The sequence below is a fragment of the Vanellus vanellus genome (genome assembly GCF_965231255.1).
Source record: "Vanellus vanellus genome assembly, chromosome: 2".
In the NCBI taxonomy this organism is placed as follows: domain Eukaryota; kingdom Metazoa; phylum Chordata; class Aves; order Charadriiformes; family Charadriidae; genus Vanellus; species Vanellus vanellus.
The window spans coordinates 21,152,911-21,173,774 of record NC_138906.1 but is presented as its reverse complement, the minus strand read 5'-3'; the positions used below and the strand labels follow the sequence as shown (position 1 = coordinate 21,173,774).

Below are 20,864 nucleotides of genomic sequence, written 5' to 3'. Positions count from 1 at the left end.
GACTCTGTCATCTCATAAAGAGGTCACATTAAAAAACCAAAAAATGTTTTGGGGAAGATTTTGCAATTAGTTCATACACTGTCAGCTGCAAAGTTGAGAATAATAGAGTCCAAAGATTGGGATCTACAGGCCATTGCTGAACAGCATCTAGTAGTCCTTTGAGAACTAAACTAACATAAATTACAGCACTATTAACCTTCATAGCATCTCAGTTATGTTCTACTTGTGCACTTGTGTATGGCTGTCAGGCTATCACAGTATCACAGTATGCTAGGGATTGGAAGGGACCTCAATAGATCATCTAGTCCAATCCCCCTGTCGGAGCAGGAACACCTAGATGAGGTTGCACAGGAAGGCGTCCAGGCGAGTTTTGAATGTCTCCAGAGAAGGAGACTCCACAACCTCCCTGGGCAGCCTGTGCCAGTGCTCTGTCACCCTCACTGAGAAGAAGTTTCTTCTCAAATTTAAGTGGAACCTCTTGTGTTCCAGCTTGAATCCATTACCCCTTGTCCTATCACTGGTCGCCACTGAGAAGAGCCTGGCTCCATCCTCATGACATTCCCCCTTTATATATTTATAAACGCTAATAAGATCACCCCTCAGTCTCCTCTTCTCCAAACTAAAGAGACCCAGCTCCCTCAGTCTTTCCTCATAAGGGAGATGCTCCACTCCCTTAATCATCTTAGTTGCCCTACACTGGACTCTCTCCAGCAGCTATAATAGCCAGTACCAGGCTATTAGTTTACAAAATCCTGATGCTTTTTCTTGGCATTTGGACTGTATCCTCAGCGTGGTATGGTAATGCTGCCCGCCTGCCCCGTTCCATAGCATCTTGCCTACCCCAGCAACAGGGAAGTGCAAAGATGCTCCAAATAGACTCAGATCTGACTCATTTAGGGTGCAAGTCACCATATAGAAGTTACAGCATAGACCCTCTAAGACCGAAAGCTTTTCATGCACAGAGTTACAGTGCAAAAGGCACTTTGAGGTACAGCTCGCAACTGCCCAGGAAAAGAAAACTATTTTGCTCGCAGGCAAATCTTAACATTACTTGGAGAAAATCTGCATCCTGTGCTAGAACCGAAGCTGGAAGTTGCTTAAATCCCAAGCCTAGAGTAACCTTGATTTTCATGGACAGGAAGTTTTAGAGAAACAGTAGCTCTGGTGGTAGATGCCAGATCCACAACAAAACAGCGCCTGGATAGTCCTACTGAGACTGGCCACAGGGTGCAATTAGTGCCACGTACACCGTAGTGGTACAGGCAAATCCTGAGCAGATACTCTTACATGTTTTTAAAGAGTTACAATAATAAAGGTGTCAAAGTCCTCATTACATTGGCCACTGGCTTTTTTCCCCCCAATATCTAACTAAACTATTTCTCACTCCAAAGTGAGCCCCTTCACAGCCACAGCAGAAATGTAACATGTAATGTAAATGTATTAATTGCATCACGGAGACACAGGGATCACGCAAATGCAAAGCTCTCCTCTAGATACTCCAAAATTTTTTTCTCCCTCTCTAGTGTACAGCAAATATCAACAATTCCTTCTGTCCTTCCTAGCACATCAGGCTTTGCAGACTCTGCATCATTCTCTTTGCTCTCTTCTGGGTGAAGATATTCATATTCCTTGAAGTCTGATACACTGAACGAGGCACACCATTCCAGGTGAAGCCTTGTAAACACAGAGTGGAAAGGAAAGATGACTTTTTTCCCCTGGACTCGCCCAGGACTTGGGTTTGTTGGTGTGTTTTGTTTTTTGTTTTTTTTTTTTTCTTTTTATACAGCAAGACATTACCAGCTTAGTGCATTATAGTGAATTACAAACTCACTCTATGTTCACAGATATACTGAAACACAAATCCTCCTCTTGCTGCTTTTCCAGTTACTTCCAGCTACTGTCAGTATAGCTGATTACTCCTGTTTGCCCTTGTCTTTACTGAATATATCCCCTTTCAGCTGAGGAATTCATCCTCTGACCATTAAAGAGGTTCTCTCCGAGAGACACCCCAAGGTGTACAGCATGACTCCATTTTTGAAGGTATGCAGGATGGTGATGCATTTTGAAAAAGATACCCTAGGCCTTAGGCTAAGAACATAATATTTCAAACTCTGATTTTCATTTTAAAAGTAAGTATGTCATAAGGAAATATTTTTACAGTAAAATCAAGTGTAGAATACCATTTCAGAGCAGCTAAGCAGAACTGGGATGAGAATCATATCTTCCACTCAAAGAAACTTAGGAGGGGCACAAGACATGCCCCCGAGTGAATGTTCCCCCCCCAGAGGTGCCGCAGTCAACTGTTCAAACACCATTTTACAATTCATTGTCCTTCATATGCCACTCCTCTGCCTGTTTGTAGAAGGCCGTTTCAGAGCCTCATTACTTAGAGCAGAAATATTCCAATTACCAGTCCATTTTTTCATGAACGATACACCTCCATTTGCTCATGTTCTCCTACCCCAGCCCTCTCAATGCTCCACCATGTGAATTTTCACCAGTTCACCCAACCATTTTCCCAGCTTTTCTTTGTAGCCATTTCAATTACCTTGCTTTGCAGCTACAGTCAGCTATCTTACAGCGTTCTGGATGACTAATACCTTTTCAAAGTTAAGATTTCCTGATATCTCTGGAAGATATCTCACTTGATCTCACTTAAGACTCTTCCTTCGTAGGTGTATTAGTAGCACAGAATTACTATTTGATCAATTAGCACACGCAGGTCATAGTACAGCTTCTACATATGTTTAGTTTCCAATGCAGTTAACCTGTGAAGTTCTCTGTGAAACAAAATTAAGATGCGTATTATTTTGTGTCTACTGAATACTCTATGGTATCATTATTTCTACCGACTAAGATTACTTTTTCATATATCACCAAAAGCAATCATAATGTTCCACTTGGTAAGGAACAAATATGGAATGCTGTCCTCTTCCCTAAATCCTTCTTCCTTAAAGTTTTATAGGAATGGGATGAAATTTTGTGAAATTCTGATCTGTCAAAAGCAACACAATTAGCAAACAGTTACTGCAGAAAATCAACAGCATAAATGGCAGAAAGTTAATGGGAGACTTTCAGGCCACTAAGCTCCAATTTTGATTTCAGATATATGGGCCTCTGATTTTTCAGTTTAATTTTGAATTAAAACTCAAAAGCTTACTAGAATCCTGGTATTAAATGAGAATTTGAGTGGTAAATATTTATTTAGAAAAGTCCTTAATGTTTCTTGCAAAAGACTATAATCACTGCTGATTTATGGCTATAATTTACAGCCCAATAAGTACCCATTATGCCAGCATTTTAAACTTTATATAACTTTTCCAAAATCATGAAAAACAAAATAGCAAGTAAAGAATAATAATCCTTACTACCTATTATTCAAATATAAAATCAAACTATATTGAATCCAGTGTATCCAAACCACTCTCTAATACGAGAACTCTTTGCATAATAATGTTAGCTTTTAAGTCTTAATCTCTACTTAAAAACCAGTCATGAAGTATACGCCTTATATACCTTAATTAGAGACCTTTTGATGTTCTTACCCATTTTCAACTTTACCAAAAAAGAGCACTACTAAATATTACTGTGTATTAGTCTGCAGGGTTTGTAAAAAAATAATTATATTGCAGGTGTGTTTAAATGTATGTGGAAGATTAGAAATACTGTTTATTTCAAAATACTGTTAGAATGAGTAGACATTTCAGGGAGCAGCAGACATGCTTGTAAGCATATTGTCTTCTATTTATAGCTGCAAGAAAGAAAAACAGATTTTGAGTGCAAAGTTCCAATGCTCCTGTCCTTACTTAACAGTTTCAGATCAATTCTCTCTTTCAAAACAACATTTTAAATTATTTATATTCTGTATACTCGTTAGCTGTAACCTACCAGTTCCAGTACACAATTACCAGTGTGGGTTGTCCTGAAGGTTCACTAGTTTTTAAAACTTTGTTATCACACATCTGTATAAGTAGCTCTCCAACACAAAAATACACCTTCGTTCTTCAACACACAAAATAGGTAAGATGGTATAAGATTTATTGATATTTTCTTTTATTAAGGCACATGACATATAGAAATACTGAGGTACAAAAATGCAGTTTCCTGCATATGAGACTTAAAACCCCATTTTGACAAAGATGAGCTACATCGCTTCTGTTCAGAACATTCAGCTTTTAGCCATTTTTTTCTTTTGTACCAGTTCAACAAGCAACTTGTATCTTGCTATACACTCCTCCTAAAAGGAAAAACAAAAGTGTTAATTAAAAGTTTGATATTTAGTATTGCTTTAACTCTGTACACGCTACCTCCGTTCCAGAAAAGCCAGATTCTGGGTGGCTGGCGAGTCTTTTTGGTTTGGGTGGTGTTTTTTGTTTGTTTGTTTTTTAAAGTTGCACACTGAATTTCAGAAGGAGAACACATCTTCTACATCTAGTGAAGAGCAGATTAGATAAATGACCTTGCAATTTATATTTCTTAATGGATAATTTCAAGGACTGTAAAAGCAATTATGAAACAGTTGTATTGTAGTATCTATTTCAGAACAGTTATTCTGGTACGGGCCAGGCTGCAGATAGGTTAGGACAAGCCTTTACAGTCACTACCACAGCACCTACTGACACCGGATACTGTTGAACAGCTTCAGAGCCAGGGAACCACTCCAATCCCCCACCCATGTTTCCTCCTCTCTTGCGCTGTGTTTGGCACAGATAAAATTAGCATTTTCTGCAGCTACAATGACTGAAGCAAGCAGACTAAGCTATCAATCACAACTATTACGGAATCTAGTACAGACCAACTGTATTAATGACAATGAACGCTATTTAAAAAGATTATACTTACAAAAAGAACATTAGATAGATTACTGAGCATTTAACACTCGCAGCTGGATTACTTATTTTGTTTGTTCACTGAGATGGGTTGAGAAAGGTATTGTAAAAGTGTAAGTAAAGCAGCTCACCAACATTTGGTTACTAACTTTGAATCAAAATTTGTCCTAAAATCTAATTTGTCCTGCAATTGAAGATCTGAAAGGCAGAGGAGAGGTAGGTATTTTAAATGAAACAGGAGATATTCCAACATTTTCTGTAATAGATCAAACAAACTGAATTAAATGAAACTATGTTTTAAATAAAAACAACAAACATGACAGTAATGGTCTTTAGGTCGACTATGTCTGGACTGATAGGCTAAGTAAAGACCTCACCTTTCTGCATGGACCCTCAGTTCTTACAGTGATCATAAACTGGTAGAAAATATTTTTCCCCCCAGTTTATACTACGGTTCAAACAAAACTAAGCATACCTTGCTTTTTCCAGGAACACATTTTGCTATTTTATCCCAGCGATCCGATGTTCCCTTTGGGTACTGCTGCAAGGCCATTTCAAGAAGTTTCTGTTGGTTTTGAGTCCACAGCTCTTCTGGGGCACGGCTTTTCTCTCTTTTTCTGCTCTCATCATCACTCTCTTCCTCCTGCTCTGTGTTATCAAAATCTTTCTGGCGTCTTCCTCTACCCTTCTCTTCCGGTACCTCTTTTGTTGCTGGTAGAGTCATTTCAGTTGCTTTGACAATTTTTCGTTTGCGGTGTCTAGTTTCACTTGCAATGGTCTCTTTTTGATCTATTTGGACATCCACCTGCTCTGGGATATGATCGTAGTTCCCCTCTTCCTCCTCTTCCTCATCCTCCTCCCTTTCTCGCTGGGTGATTATGTGGTCTGGCAAATTCACATTGATTTTGACATTCTTGGAATTCTGGGCCAGCGTTTTAAGCTCAGAGAGCCTAATGATACCTGTTAGAAGTATTGTTGTTACAATTCCAAAAAAATAAAACGAACCACAAACGAGCAAGGAACTGCCTGCAGATAAAAGGTACCCAGAATAGCGCATAGATGAGAAAAAACTCTTCTGGATTAAGAGCTTAAAGAAAATGCTTATTAAGAAATCAAGGTATGAAGCAATGAACTTTTTGCCAAATATGAGCTTATCTGGTATACGTGAAGTACTAGTAAATTAACACACTGATATAAACAAGCGACAGAACAGCCTGAACAAATGAACAAAACCCACAATAAACTGACTAAGAAAGCCTGGAAGGATGTAGCTAAAGGGAAACGTTCCCTCAGAACACCCATCTGTTCTTCTCTTTGCTCAAAGTAAGGCACAGTTGCAGAAGCCTCTCTGCAAAGCGCACCCTGAAATGTACAATATGCACTGCATTGCATAGCTATAATCCAAATACAGTGCTTTCTATCAGCGTCAGTGAGGATCTAGTAGCACACACCTGGTGTATATGTAACAGAATCCTTCAGTTGTTTGGCTTTCATGGTAACCTGCATGAAAACAACAAGAAAAATTACTATTAAAAAAAATTACATTATTGGAGCTACTGAATAAGTCATTAGCAGCTTACTGCAATACCAACATCAAACATAGATTAAATATGGAAAAGCTGGTGATGTTCTGCTGGCTTTGTTCATACAAAGATCCCAAACTGACAAAAAGTAACTTTTTAGACTTCATCCTTTCTAAAAGATTCCTAGCTTACTAAAATAATGTAAGCAATGCTATGCATTTCTATTACTATCACCATAATACATCGCAGTTGATACTCAACCTTTATTCTCATTTATTGTTAAACCCTAATTCTCTAACCTAAAAATACCACAAGAAGAGGGGGAAAAGGGAAACAAATGAGCTATCTCCTACACATTAGTTTCTCAATACTGAATAAAAGAACAAAATAACCCACATAGGTCCAGATGATGAAGCACGCTAATGGACAGGCATGCAGCCCCAAAATAAAAGGTAACAGTCTGACTGCCAAAGATCAGCAGAAACACCTCCTCAGTCCTGACGTTTCAGGTAAAAAGTTTATTACTGAGAATCCAAAGGATGGAGAGCTGCCCGCTTCAACCTCTCCATGTATACCAAAATCTGTGTCCTGGGAGAAAAGTAACACCAGATGTAGCACTTTTGTAGGCTTTCTCCCCACCCAGAACAAGGAGCTTCCCCATCCCAAACTTCTAGACCTCACTATAGATAACAAAGAAGACAGGCTTCATCTAAAATTAAGATCCTTTTAATCACTCAGCATCTGTGTTGTATCAAATGACCTAGAGTCCAAAATTCAATTTATGAATACCACATTTCAATTTCAGGTGTTTTGAATATGAGGTCTTTGTGAAATAGCTAGAAATTGAAATCCAGTAGTCTGAGCCACCCAAATCCAATAAAACTTAAAATGTAAACAGGCAACACACTGAATCAGAACAGATACTACTTGGGATGGGTAACCTGTTTCCTGCTACTTGAAGCTGGGACTTCAGGTGTTAACATCTGTTTAGCGTAAGGCACTTGGTAGTGCGATGCCCAGAGCAAAAATAAAAACCACATCACCTACAAACTCAGAACTTCCTCCACGTGGGGTCATATTTACCCACAATTTGAATCATTTAGACCTTCAGAGCCTCAGCATAGACCTCTGCTGTTTTACCTAACTAATGTTAACAATAACACTTTTCCTCTACTTAGAGCAGCCAGGGGGTTGTACAGCTATTTGCTGGAAGAAGAAGAAGAAAATACCAAGATTTGGGATTTTGTTCTATGACAAGATTCATAAGTGAATACTTCAACAGTTAAAATACTTTGGTACTGTCTGTTTCTAGTCTAGTCTGTTTGGCTCCTCCCACCCACCTTTCCGCCCATTAAATTGCAGGACTTTGCTTTAAAAACAGGCAAGCGCTGGATCTCCTTAACGAAATGACAGCAAGACTTAATAAGGCAATGTGGTCTATTTTCCCTACAAATTAAGCCTCATTTTCTGGGATGATTAGGTTTAGATGAAAACTCCATGAACAAAAAAATCCCATCTGTTATTAACCAAAACCTTTATCCAGAGGTAGACATCTGGCATAGAAAACTCCAGTTTCTACTGTTGCAGTATGAGGAAGTTTTAATTGCACAAAGAGAAATCTCAGAATACTAATACAAACAGATAATTTTAAGTAGCACTAACAGTTTTTGTCTGTGATCTGCATGATCCTGATTTTGAAACAACAGGATGGATCCTCCTTGAAACGAGTGTTCTACTATCAGAAATTGTCTTCCTTAAAGAGTTTATAGTCTAAAATAATCCAAATTAAAATGTTTGTGTTCCATTTTCATTATTAGCAGAGTGTTTCTATAGGGCCAATGCTTCAAAAGACTGAGTGGATGGGAATCCACTCTTGACTGCTAACCAGAATGGATCCTTAGTGGTGTTCTGCTGTGCATTTCTTAAATAGAAATTATGTTATATAAACTGGATTATAATAGATTAGTTTGAAAAAAGTGAGAAGAACTTTTCATGCAAACAAGCAGCTGATCCTTTAGAGCTTACTGCAATGATGCAGTGGATTCACTACAAATATGACAAGGCATTGTCTATCTATGTTCATGTATTCCAGAAAACTGTTTCTAAACCATTCTGCTATTTTTAAGTACTTCTTTCAAAGATTTACACACTACTCATAAGGGCAAGAAGGCAGGAAAAAGAAGAAAAGATTCCCTGAACAAAATTGCAAGCAAAGACAGACACAGGTATACCGAGTTGCTACCTCAATGCAAGTGTTTGGTTTTCTCCATGTTGAACCTCTGATGTTTTCGGAGGTTGGCAATTATCATTTTATCTTTCAAACTGTGACTACACATGCAACATAAACTTTGCATTTGAAGTGGTGTAAATCAATACGTTGGATTGAAGTTTCCTTTATAAGACAGACCTTCCCAAATTAGGTTAGTGTAGGTATCCCATAATAGATATAAATTTTGCTGCATATTACATCTAATTAAATTAGAATCTAAACCAGCTCCCTCCAGCAGAACAGTGAAGGATTTTGGTTTATTCCTAGATCCTAATGGCACTTCACATTTCCCCCTACATGCAAAAAGTTCAGAGGTAACAGTCTTGCCATAGGTTATGTTATTATGGATAACTTCAGCCATAATAAGCTGGTGAACTCAAATGTAGCATTTGTAGTAAGTTACTTCTTTTATCACATTGACTATTTCCAAGACTTTCTCTTTTGAAGGCATTATGGTATCTGTCCGTATTTTTACAGAGTTTCAATTTGAACATTCACCAGGTAAGCTGGAAATAACAACTGTGTGTATAGTTTAGATACTGAAAATCTACAATTTCAAACACTGAACAAGCACCTTCATTTGACATAAGCTTGACAACTCATCAAGCTTCTTACTCACAGCTTTACTATCATTCATAGGTTACATGAGAAGATTATTTATCTATTATTCTCTTTTTTTTTTTTGGTCAGCTTTCTTCTTCATATGGATGATTTTGCAAGTCCTTTTCCAGGTGCTATGTACAGTTCATATTTACTCCAGCTCTTTTCACTTAAGAGTTCAGGTATCACTTATTTAGACTTAAGATTTATTTTTCCATCAGCTTCAACTTTCATTGCCATTAAAGACACTGACACAGGGCAAGAATCATAACATATCAGTATTAAACTACTACGGATTATTAGGAATCCAACCTATGGAACATATGAAATTGTATTTCAGTTTGATCTGTTTGAGTTTAATCATTGCTCTTGCCACTCAAATTTGCAGACTCTTTTGTTGCCAGTTCCTCCATACTTTCTAACATCCTTAAAATAAATGTAAAGTTTCCTCTCCAGTGGTGAGTAGTGTTACCTACTAGCTAGTTCTTAACAGTGATTTTAAAACAAATGCAATGTAAGTTGCTCCATTGCTTTCTCTACTAAATTGCTTATAATAACTTGCTTACATTATTACTTTTTCATTAGGTAACAGGTAACATACTTGGAAATACTGTTATTCAAAGTATGAAGCAGTCATAGAATTACTCATCTTATAATTGCTGATTGTTCCTGCATAATGCTTTAAAATTGCAGTTTTCATGTATATTAAATCATGAGTTTCATCATGACAGTGAAAAGTTGTGCTAAAAGCCTGCTGTTACTGACAACAGCTTTCACCAGAGTATTAGCCAGCCCTTAAGAAATCCTGGGTCTGGGGACATCTTAAATAATAAGGATCAAGACTGTGAAATTGATTTAAAACAGAAGAGGGTGGATCTCATATTTCTGCAAGTGTTTGTACTACTCAACAGACACACTGCATTATTTTATAGGAATCAACTTTAAACGTTGCTGTTTCTATACCCAAATAACCTAGGCATCCTTGCAGTCCACAGGGATAACAGAAGTCACAAATAAAGTCAGGTAATCACATGCATAGTGAAACAGAATTTCCCGGACAGAGCAAGATGACCAAAGGAACAAAAAAAGTCTGGATGCAAGCAAATTGCTGAAGTAGAAATCAAACCACCTTACTATGGGATGTACAGAAAGAAGCCACAGAAACAGTTTGCTTCTGAGAACTCCCTTCTGAATTCAGTTTCAATAGCTCTTCAGCTACAAAACGATTTTATTGAAAGCAAGTAGGATTAATCGGATGATTTTATGAGATGAAAGCCAGACAGAGCTGGTTTCCTCCTGTACTGCTGACAATTAGTCCAGATCACAAGACTAGCTGCTACTCAACAAGACATCTAGCAGTAAAAATACTCCTCATCGTGACCATCCAGATGTTCAATCTCTTGCTACCCTGGACACCCGCCACCTCTTTCAGATGGGACAATCGATGCTTCAGAGTTATACAGGAAAAAAAAATATTATTCAGAGTCAGCTTAAAAGACTCTCAGTAGCCCAGGCAAAAGCAAATTTTGCTGTTACATGATTGAGAGGCTGCTTTTCATCCTGCAGGGAAGGCAGGCATAAAAAAAGCAGAAAATTGTGACAGACCTGGAGGGAAAACCCTGTAAAGTCGGGTACAGTGATCCTACTGATGCCAAACAGGGAGAAACAGCCCTTTTGCAAGAAGATAAAGAGCAATTCCCCATTTCCATGGCAGCAGCCATCTGCCCATCACTTCAGCCGACCCTCCCAGCACCAAGACCAGCCCAGTTTCGCAAGGCACGTGCCAACGGGGCTTTGAAGCCTGTGCCATTTTGCTGTCTCCTGGCAATATTCTGTGGGCAACAATCTACCTTCCTTCTCTGAATAGGATACCATTTTGATTAGGATTGCACCAGATAATTACAAAAGTACAAATCTCTCATGTTCTGACAACATTCTGAGAAAATACTGTGGGGTTTGTAGAGGAAGCAACAACCCACATTCCTTGGCTTCCCAAATGCATATAACGTTCTTGCAAGGAAGGATGACGTGTTATTGTGCTACTGAAAAATAGAGGTTCTGATAAAACTGTTTTACTATTCTTAGCATCTTCCTGAGCAGGAGTTCTCCAAATATTTACTAAAGCTGCCACAGTTTCTCAGCATCAACTGTCAGAAATTTGCTGTCCCAGTAGCAGTGTTCTGTTCACCCAGTTGTTATCTCCGTCTAGTTATGTCGTGCAAAAACGCCAAGATCTGTGGAATTATGGGAAGAAATTATGTGGAGACAGCCTGTGAGTAGTTGAGGCTATTATGTAGCAATGAAGAATTTCTTCAATCTTTGAGGCAAATTTGAGGTATAATGACATTTTTCTCATAACGGAAAGCCAGACACAGAAGGATTTTAATGCCTTCCTGGCTTTGTCAAAGTAGTAGGTGTTTGCTGGAACTAAACTTCCAGAACAGCACAGAATAAACTGCCAAATTTGAAGTTCTCCCCTTATAACCAAAATGCTACTGCTGTACCAAGTTGTTCTTCCAGTCTAGATAGATCTAAATAGCTTTTTCATAGCAACCACAATTGTGCCAAGAACTCTTTGACCCAAGTCAGACAACAGTAACGACCCATTCTTTTATCTTCATGTGAAAGACTCAAAAGTTGTTGCTTTATAAACTGCCTTCCCTTACATACACTAAAAGGGCTGCTAAAATTGTCTTCAAGTTTTAACAGACTGGTGAAACTTCAAATACTGCAGCATCGTGCCAAATCATTTTTGCAAGTACCGCAATTTGCAACTTACTAGTTTTCTTAAGTGAAATATTCCATATCAGAAGATGTACCTTTGTTTTGGCACTGCTTATAAGTTTGCTTAGTAGATTGTTACTGACATTCCCCAAAGTCTGTAATAATGTAACTAAAGCGGATAAAGACTATCCACTGTGTAAATTACATGTTGAATTTAATCCTAATATAGCAAATGAGTATTTTAAGGACAAAATGCTTTTTATTCTTGAAAGAAGAAATAAGAAATATGTTATGAATTTAACTGAATTTGCTCAGACCAACAGTTTTCTTATGGTTATGGACTTTGAAGCCGTGTGTGATTCTGAACTTTGCCACAGCAGATGGAGAAGAGGTAGCTACCTCAACAGAAATCCCCAAAACAACCATGAGTTTAATTATGAGGCAGTTTAAGATGTGGCCTGCAAAAAAGGCAAACTTAGCCTAAATCACCAGATGTAGAACCCTAGCCTCTCTCCAGTTTGAGTGCCCAAATAGTTAATTTAAAGCAGCAGAAGAATTGCTCCTTTTTTTCAGGACACAGAAAGAGGAAGAACTCAGCAACTAGAATTGTCGTGATGCTGGAGACTTCATACTAGGCTTTTTTTTGGTCAGTTAAAATCCATGTTTGAGAGTCTTTAGCTCAATACTATGGGCACTCATGTCAGAGAGGAGTTTGGCTCCAATGCCCATTGCAAGAACGGCTTGGACATCTTTGTGACTGTTGATGCAAAATGCATTACCTTTCCTGAGAGTCAGAAAACTTGAATTCTGCAATGGAATTCAAATGCAGCTCACCAAGACGTATATGGGACATTGCATTAATTCAAGCCACCCTGAAAAGTTGCAGCAGCACTGGCTTGACCACTCCACAAGCCATCTATCTGAATTAAAAGTTGGAGTCCCACTGTATTCTGTAAAAAACTTTCTCCTTTAAGTGAGAAGAATGCACTGGTTGCACTCTATGAGAAGGATATCAATCCATTTTGCATTTGGATACAACATATATTGGGCTGCCCAATTCTGCAAAAACTGTAGGGGCAACTGTAGGACTGCACAGAAGAAAACTTTGTGCAATAGGGAACTGTAAACAGCAGCCACCTTTTCCCCTCCTCCAAGTACCAACAGAGACATTCTGGTGTGCCTGTGGGATTAGACAGGTGTTTTGAAGATTTCACTCTCATATTGAGGGATCTACATGACCTACATACAATCTAAATCCCGTCTTAGATATTCATAACCTCTTTTGGACCTCGATCCAGAGCTAGGTCTTTATACTTCAATAAGCAACTGGAAGAACTATTGATTACATAAATATATGCAAGCTGCTAAGGGTGAACGTTTCAGAATATCCACAACTGGAGAGCACAGTAACTGAGTTCACACAGACATAGTATACAAAATGAAATGTAAAACAGACTTAGGAAAACACTTAATCCCCAGAAGCAAAAAAACCTAATAAATTCACGAACTTTTACATATGGCTCATTTCTCATATAGATGTTTTCTTGCTGGCAAAGTAATGAGCTTACATTTGTCAAAAATAAGAAATTATTTTAGAATGGCATATAAAGTACAAGGAATGTGAACTCATGCGGTCAGATTTAAAGGCTGAAACTGTTGCTTGGACATACGAGAGATACCACAAAATAAGCACCCTCTGAACTTTACACTTTCATGTTTCATGATAATTCAGAATGTCTGCTAAAATATATCCACCTGTCTATTGTTTTGCTGTCTATCTTAGTGGTTTTCTATACAAGCAGCAAATCCCAATCAGTCTGGTTTTGCAACACAAATGCATGAGATTAGTGACTGCGGGAGCAAACAGAATCAGTTTAAATCCTGTAAGACAAGTGAACGATATTACTTCACAAGTATGAAATCTGAGATCTCTTTGCCTTTAATTTAAAAAACCTGTACCTAATAATCACATTAAAGTCTGTTTGGCGTGCCAGACAGCTTTTACTTCCTCTGTTATTTTTACAATTTGAACGTCCTTTGTAGTTACTGAAATTAATTTATGCCTTTCAGCAAATATTTTTTTTTAACTCTTTATCTATAAGGATAGGTATTGTCAAGTACAATATAATTCTATAATTTCACATCTAAGTGCTTTTTCTCAATTTTTGAATTCAGCAAAAGCTGACAATCATTATAAATCTTCATAAGGCTTAGCATTTGTCAAATCAAACAATACAATTTTTGCAGAAATAGTAGTCTTGAAACTCCATTCCATTCATTATTTATACTATGTTATAGGGTGTTCACAGTGCTTAGGAAATTCAAACATAACTTTTTTTATTTTGTTTTAAAAGGTCAATTATTTCCTTAAGTATTGGAGGACAGGAATGAGAACTAACCCTGGAGCAACAAATTCAGCAAGGAAAATGGGTCAAAGAACAGATGTTTAGAGGATGACAGAGAGCAGCAGTACAGGTAACCAGGTCAGCAGGCAGAAACCCTGATTAGAGTTAACTAACTCCATTTCCCTTTCATAATCAAAATACTTGAAAATTCTAATTTATAACACCAGCCAACTGCAATAAAAATAACTTAAAAAGCTGTAGAAGCTTTCAGTAGTGAAAGCAATGAGATTTCATTATACTAAGCCAGTTGAAAATCATCTTTATGGGAAAAGATTGCTAAATTCCCAATATGCACACATTAAAATGACAATTAGCAATTTAAATAATTAAACATACTGATAAAATGAGCACAACTTAACCTCATCTATTTTGGGTTGGCTGTTAAAAGATGTCTTCCTGAGGAGAGACAAGATAAACATATCCTACATTTAACATGACAAAAGTTAAAGTAATGAGCCTTCTTAGAGTATGTCTGCACCACGTTGCAAGCTTAACCTAGCTCTGAGCTGAAAAGCATAGGAATATGTTGCAAACATATTTATGCTGGTATCACATGAGGCAGCATAAATAGAAACAGTATTGCTGAATGAGCTCAGGGGCACTGTAGCATGGACAAGGCTGTTCATTGTTGGATTTTGGTTGGCGCTTTCCCAGTGGCCTGCATCTCACATCGTGTGGATGTACCTGTTGGGACAGGGAATCTGGTAGATATAACCATATAACGGGCCTTATAGCAATCCTTATTTGTGCAGTAGTTTGGGAAATAACACAGTTAAACTTAAATGTATACAAAACCCCAATTTGAATATTAGTAGAAAAGAAAAAAAAAAAAACATCTGTAAAAACACTTTGTTAGGAACTACTGAATTTAAGAACAGTCAGGCTAAGATATATGCAGTGATTACTAACCAACTATGGTGACTGGCTATCTGGCTTTAATTTTACATTTTTTAAAAAGAGTTTACACGTGCTTCCAATTGTAGGGACGGTTTTGTTTCCTCCCCCTTTCCTCCTAGATAGCTTGCACTTGCTAGGCTAATCACAGACCATATGAAGAGAAGGACCTAACCCCAGGCAGAATCACTACATTGATGTCGCTTCTCACAGATGTTTGTCTAACCTGTTCTCAAAGGCCTGCAAATGTGGAGACTCCACAGCAGCTTATTCCACTGCTTTATCAACTCCATTGTAATTCATTGCCCCTCAATGTCTAGCTCTGCAGCCTGTGATAAAATTTAGGGTAACTTACTTTTTGCCCTATAAAACCGATGTATTCCTCTTTACAGGTGTCCTTTTATGTAGTTGAGTACTTATATCCTCAGTTCGTATTTTCTTTCAGTTCAACAACATGAATTCCTTCACAATCTTTCCTTGTCGGTCACACTTTAGAGACCTTTTGTTCTCATCTGGACTCTTCATATGGAAACACATGTTTGAGTGCAATACTGAAAACTAGACAAAACCTAAGGATGGAGACACAGGTTCTCCCATCCTCTTGTTGGTGTGTTCTCAGTAAGACGCTTGCCCTTTTCATAAGAACTCGCTATTTGTTGACTCGTAGCTAGCTCATTATATCTCCATGTTCCTCCTGCTTTTTAAGATCTACCCCTAGACAGTTGTTTGGCATCTTTTATTTGTGAACGTGATCACCATCTTGTTGTGTGCCCTTGCATATATTGTCTTTTTAATTTCAACCAATTTTTTGCAACTTATTTTTCTAACTTATCCTGACCTTTCTGAATCCTACTGATCTTCCAATATACTTTTAGTTCTTGGCTTTGTAAGATTTACATGGGCTCACCAGGTTCTGGGTGTATCAAAGCCACGTTCCAGCAAAATCAAGGAAGAATTTTCCAAGCTGAACAAATCTCTATGGAGACACAAACTTTTTGGGCCTTCTTTATATGCGAAAAAGCAGTATTAAAGCTCCAAGCATGAAAAACTTTGCTTCATACTGTTTGAAAACTTATTAACCTAATGCCAGGAGAAAAATTCAGAAATATATTAAAAAAAACCCTCCACAACAAATAAACCCAGAAAACTAAGTTAAAACAACACCATGAAGGTGAGAAGTTCACAAAAGCCAGGAACGCTCTCCTCAAGTCACTTCTTCCGGCTTAAAAACTGCCAGTGGAAATGAATATAGTTTGATGTAGGGATATACTTCTCAAGAAAAAGGAAGTTTAAGACAATCTAAAATGGAATTTCTTTGGGGTTGTTAGACGCAGTGAATTTCACTGATGCTCTTCTGGTATATATGAGTGATTTCAGTTTATTCTTTAAGAAGTATTGAAATATGTTTCTAAGCTTTTTTTTTTTTGCTGAAGAAGATGACTTTGAGACAGAAGCAACAAGGGAGAGATCATTTTGGACTGGATTAGTTCAAACTGTTTTTATTAACACCTATTTAGCTAACCTACTATTAAAAAGGGCTTGAATGCTTAAAATCACATGGAAACAAGCACGCTGTACCTTGTCAATCCTTTCTGCTATAGTTCTCTAACTGTGAAAGGAAAACCAAGCCTTACTGCTCTTGATACTTTACAGGAGAAGACACAAGCACAAAGTGGCCTTAAGTTTTTAAAAAGTATTTGCTGTGTCACAGAAAACGTCGGAAAAACAAATTCAAATTTGCCCTTGAATGTTTTTGGTTTTTAAGATTTAGTACATTTGTCAGATAGTCAAGACAGTGATATTTTGAAGCGTCTATTAATGTTAAATTAGCTGTAAGCAAGGGATTCCCAAACTCTGCTACACAAGCTATTTCAAAACAGCATCTCCTACACCAAAACTTACCTCCCTGTACCCCTCCCAGAGGAAACAGGCAACAGTTGTTTGGGCAGCAAACACTGCCTGCACACCTCTTTTTGTGTGCACAACGTTTAACAAAACCAGAAGGTTTTCCTGAAGCTTTAGTGTAACATTTCTTATTCAACTATGGTGATGCTCAAGTAAAATAAGAATCCTTGCTGTAAATGTAGATGCTATTCTATGTCACCTTCAACAAATATAAAGGATATGCTACACATCTTGTTCAATAGACGAACGGATATATCTGAAGTAGTTCCCTGTTCCAACATTTCTGATACTGACACAACAACAGTTTGAGATCCAGAGAAGTTTCCAGGAAGCTTTTAAGTGTTTTCTTTTAAAATCTAATCACGGTAACTCACTGCAATCAAATGATAAAAGTAGCAGAAACTTTAATAAGTAGTCTATGTCAGGAAAGCTGCCCTAGCATTACCAGCAGTGGGAAATTTTTAGAGAAGCAAAAACTTGTGTGGAGAACACTTACATTAATCATATAGTTGGAAGTCACAGGAAGTAAAAAAGATTACACTCAGACCTTTGTCTACATGTAAACATCCCTGAAAATTCCTTTTCATACAGGAAAGTGACAGCTCTTAGAACGTACAACTTTCTTTCATTTCTCTATCCAATTCACTGAAGAGCATGTTGCTCAAGACTTCTTGCCTAAAGGAAGAAGCAAGAGAGCTTAATTTTTTCTTACCAGTACTGGATGTGTGCAACTATAGTGGCCAAATATATTATGCAAAGGATTCTTAATAAAGAATGTTTTTACACCTGCTTCAAGGAATAAAGCAGAACATGAGTGCAAAAGGCAGTGTTAAGATAGTGTGAGTTTTGTGATGGGTGTATGTGAAAGCATTCCACATATTTGTATCACCAATAATAACCAAATTCATAATTTTTTCCAAAGCAATCTCAAAAAATCTTTCCCATGCACACTGCATACTACCAAGCTATGTGAAATATTTTTGCTATTAATATCTGCTAAGTAAAATGTAACATCTTTTTAATAAAGTCACTCCATTTCAGTAGTATGAATACTTCAGGAGTATGATAAACAACACTAAACAGAACAAACAAAAGACGACAATTTCATTTGGATACCAGGTTAGTAACTTCTTGCTTACATCCACTTATTTGCAAATAATATGTGCTGTTCTAAAAAGATAAGAATGCAAATGCCTTATTTTCTAGCATATGTGAGGAACAGAACTGTATAGATGCATTAAATCATTAAAAATAACTTCTAAAAATATCTTTTTGTGATCATATCAACAGGGAAAAAGACACTTAAGTACGCAAATTACCCAGAAGCCTATAATGGGTCACATTTCACTCTAGCCAGAGGGTTTGTTTCTCATTATTTAAGATAATTCCTGAAATATAATAAATAAAGAACATCTAATCTCAAAATGTACATCGACAGATTTAAACATTATTCTCATTAACCCCTCCAGAGCCTATAAAATAGGGTCAGCTGAAAAGGCTTTCAAATGGTCCTCAGCAGACACTACATCATGTTCTAGTGATCTATTGCTTGAAAAGGAAAAGTCTTTTACAGCCTAGCCCCTAAGGGTTTTAAGATCATAACACTTAAAAAACGTTAGTACGAGCTTTCTTTGATATCTGGTACAATACTATAAAGTATGAATTAACAAGGATATTAATCATTTTACACAGTATCGTTATTAACCATGCTATAATCCAGAAAAAGGGACTGAAACAGTATCATATGTATAACTCGTTTTAAGGTTTGTAAAGATATTTGGGTTAATTAATGGAAACCACCTGTCTAAACACCATTAGCTCATCTACATTTTTTAAGGACTGGCTTGAAACAGAAATGTAATCTTTAACCAAGTCACACAAACATTCGCTTGCAGTGAAAGGAGGTTGCTACAAAACTCGAAGTGCATTGTTTTTCTGTTATTGGGTTACAGTAGCTCGAGTCTGCAAGCACCAGAATCCCCCATCCAGCTGATCAGTTACAGCTGTTAATTGCGGAGGGAGAGACTGGCTGACATCTGCTTCTTGCATAGTTAGTTAATGGTTCACTTCCAGGTCCTAAAAGGATTGTAGCCTTTCTCAAAAGACAATGTCGGCCCCCATATATGTCTGCCTTCTACACTGCCTGTCTTGTTCTGGTTTGTCACTCTCTATACAATGCAAATCTGAGTGAACTCACATCTGCCACTGATCGACCCAATTCGTGAGCAATCTTTTCCCATCGACCTGGGGTCCCCCCTGGGAACTTAACCATACTTCTTGTCAGCTGGCTGAGGTCCTCCTCTGTCCATTCAGGTGCCTGTAAAACATTTGTAAAACATTCATTACACTGGGATATTGGACATATTTTTGTAAGGTAATATACTGAAAAAAAATCTTCCAATGAATTAATCAAATCATGTAAACCAAAAATTTAATAGTTTCAAGTGTCTGGGTACCATCTCCCTGTGCTGTTGCCAAAAATGCATAAAAACAACAGAGCAACAGTAAGGTACTGAAAATCCTTAACACTCAAAAAAATGCATTTTGTATCTTATATACATCAACACATTTAATTTCTATCAACATTTATACAATATACATAAGACTATAAAACGCAGTAAAGATAAAAAGCAACAGTACTTCAAGATTAAATCGCAGTTTAAAATGCAAAATTTTAGACACTTATTTAATTGCACATGTAATTTTTTTTCAGCAAAGACAAAGAAAATAGCCTAATTTTTACATTTTTTTCCTATTTAAAAAAAGCTCTAAATAGAACAGTCATTTTGACTTTTTGTTACTGTAATAGTCCTATGTTTCAGCATTCTGGGATGATTCAGGAATGAAATCTGTTGATTCTAATATTCCATTAAGACTATTAAAGAACACCCCTCCCACCCCCACCCCCCCCCCCAAACACTGTTATGCCACAAAACCAAACCGGATGCTTCTACCACCCAATAACCAAAAGCTATAAAAATGTTTTGCTCTAACTACATAAGACAACCTGTTAAAAATAACTGTCTTTGTAACGGCCAAATAAAAGTGAACAAAGCAAGGAACACACAATTAGAGCAGTTTAAGGCTTGAAATCTTGCTTGCCTTGGAGGGCAAGACGCAGTAACCGTCTTCGGCATTTGCGGCATCTTTGGCAACGACCGCAGAGCCAAATCTTTGTTACCACCAGTAGTTTGCCATTTTCCTCATTTTTACGGAATTCTTTATGACATACCTCTTCTAATCACCATTTCCGATAATGAACAGGCGCATATCAAGCAGTTTGCATTACAGAGCCATCAGCAGAGAACAACAGTCAGAGGTGAGTGACCCCAGGGACCATCTCCACAACTACAGCAAAGCTTCTCCCTGACACTAATCCTGCCTGTCATTCTCCCACTGTGCTCTAACCACACTGACATCCGCCTGCCGCACTGCGAGCTTAACGGGGCCCTTCCTGACTTTTTACTGTCTCCCCCAATCAATGGTTCAAGCGTGCTCTTTTCACCATGTCCAAATGGCAGCTTCACTCATAATCAAAGTGCATTGCTCCTGTTAAAGGGCTTCCCGAAAGGCTCCACCATTTGCATTCATTTGCAAAGCAAACTACTTTTATTCACTTTGTTCTGCTATCAAGAGTGTTCCCTGAAGCAGATAAATTGGCATAAATACAACCTGCCACTTAAAAGACAGTAAATAATAGCCAATAGTAGCAAGG

The 20,864-nt window shown here is 37.6% G+C and overlaps 1 protein-coding gene across 1 annotated transcript in view; it reads right to left on the bottom strand.

Moving 5' to 3' along the window:
• Positions 1-4,034: 4,034 nt before the first annotated feature.
• DNAJC1 (DnaJ heat shock protein family (Hsp40) member C1) overlaps positions 4,035-20,864 on the bottom strand; it is a 108,857-nt gene continuing 92,027 nt past the window's right edge. Inside the window, exons 9-12 of the mRNA XM_082479027.1 lie at positions 19,347-19,466; positions 6,281-6,329; positions 5,305-5,789; positions 4,035-4,237 (exon numbers count right to left, since the gene is read on the bottom strand). Of these exons, the coding sequence (XP_082335153.1) occupies positions 4,169-4,237; positions 5,305-5,789; positions 6,281-6,329; positions 19,347-19,466 (723 nt within the window). The 3' untranslated portion in view covers positions 4,035-4,168. The remainder of the gene's footprint in view (positions 4,238-5,304; positions 5,790-6,280; positions 6,330-19,346; positions 19,467-20,864) is intronic.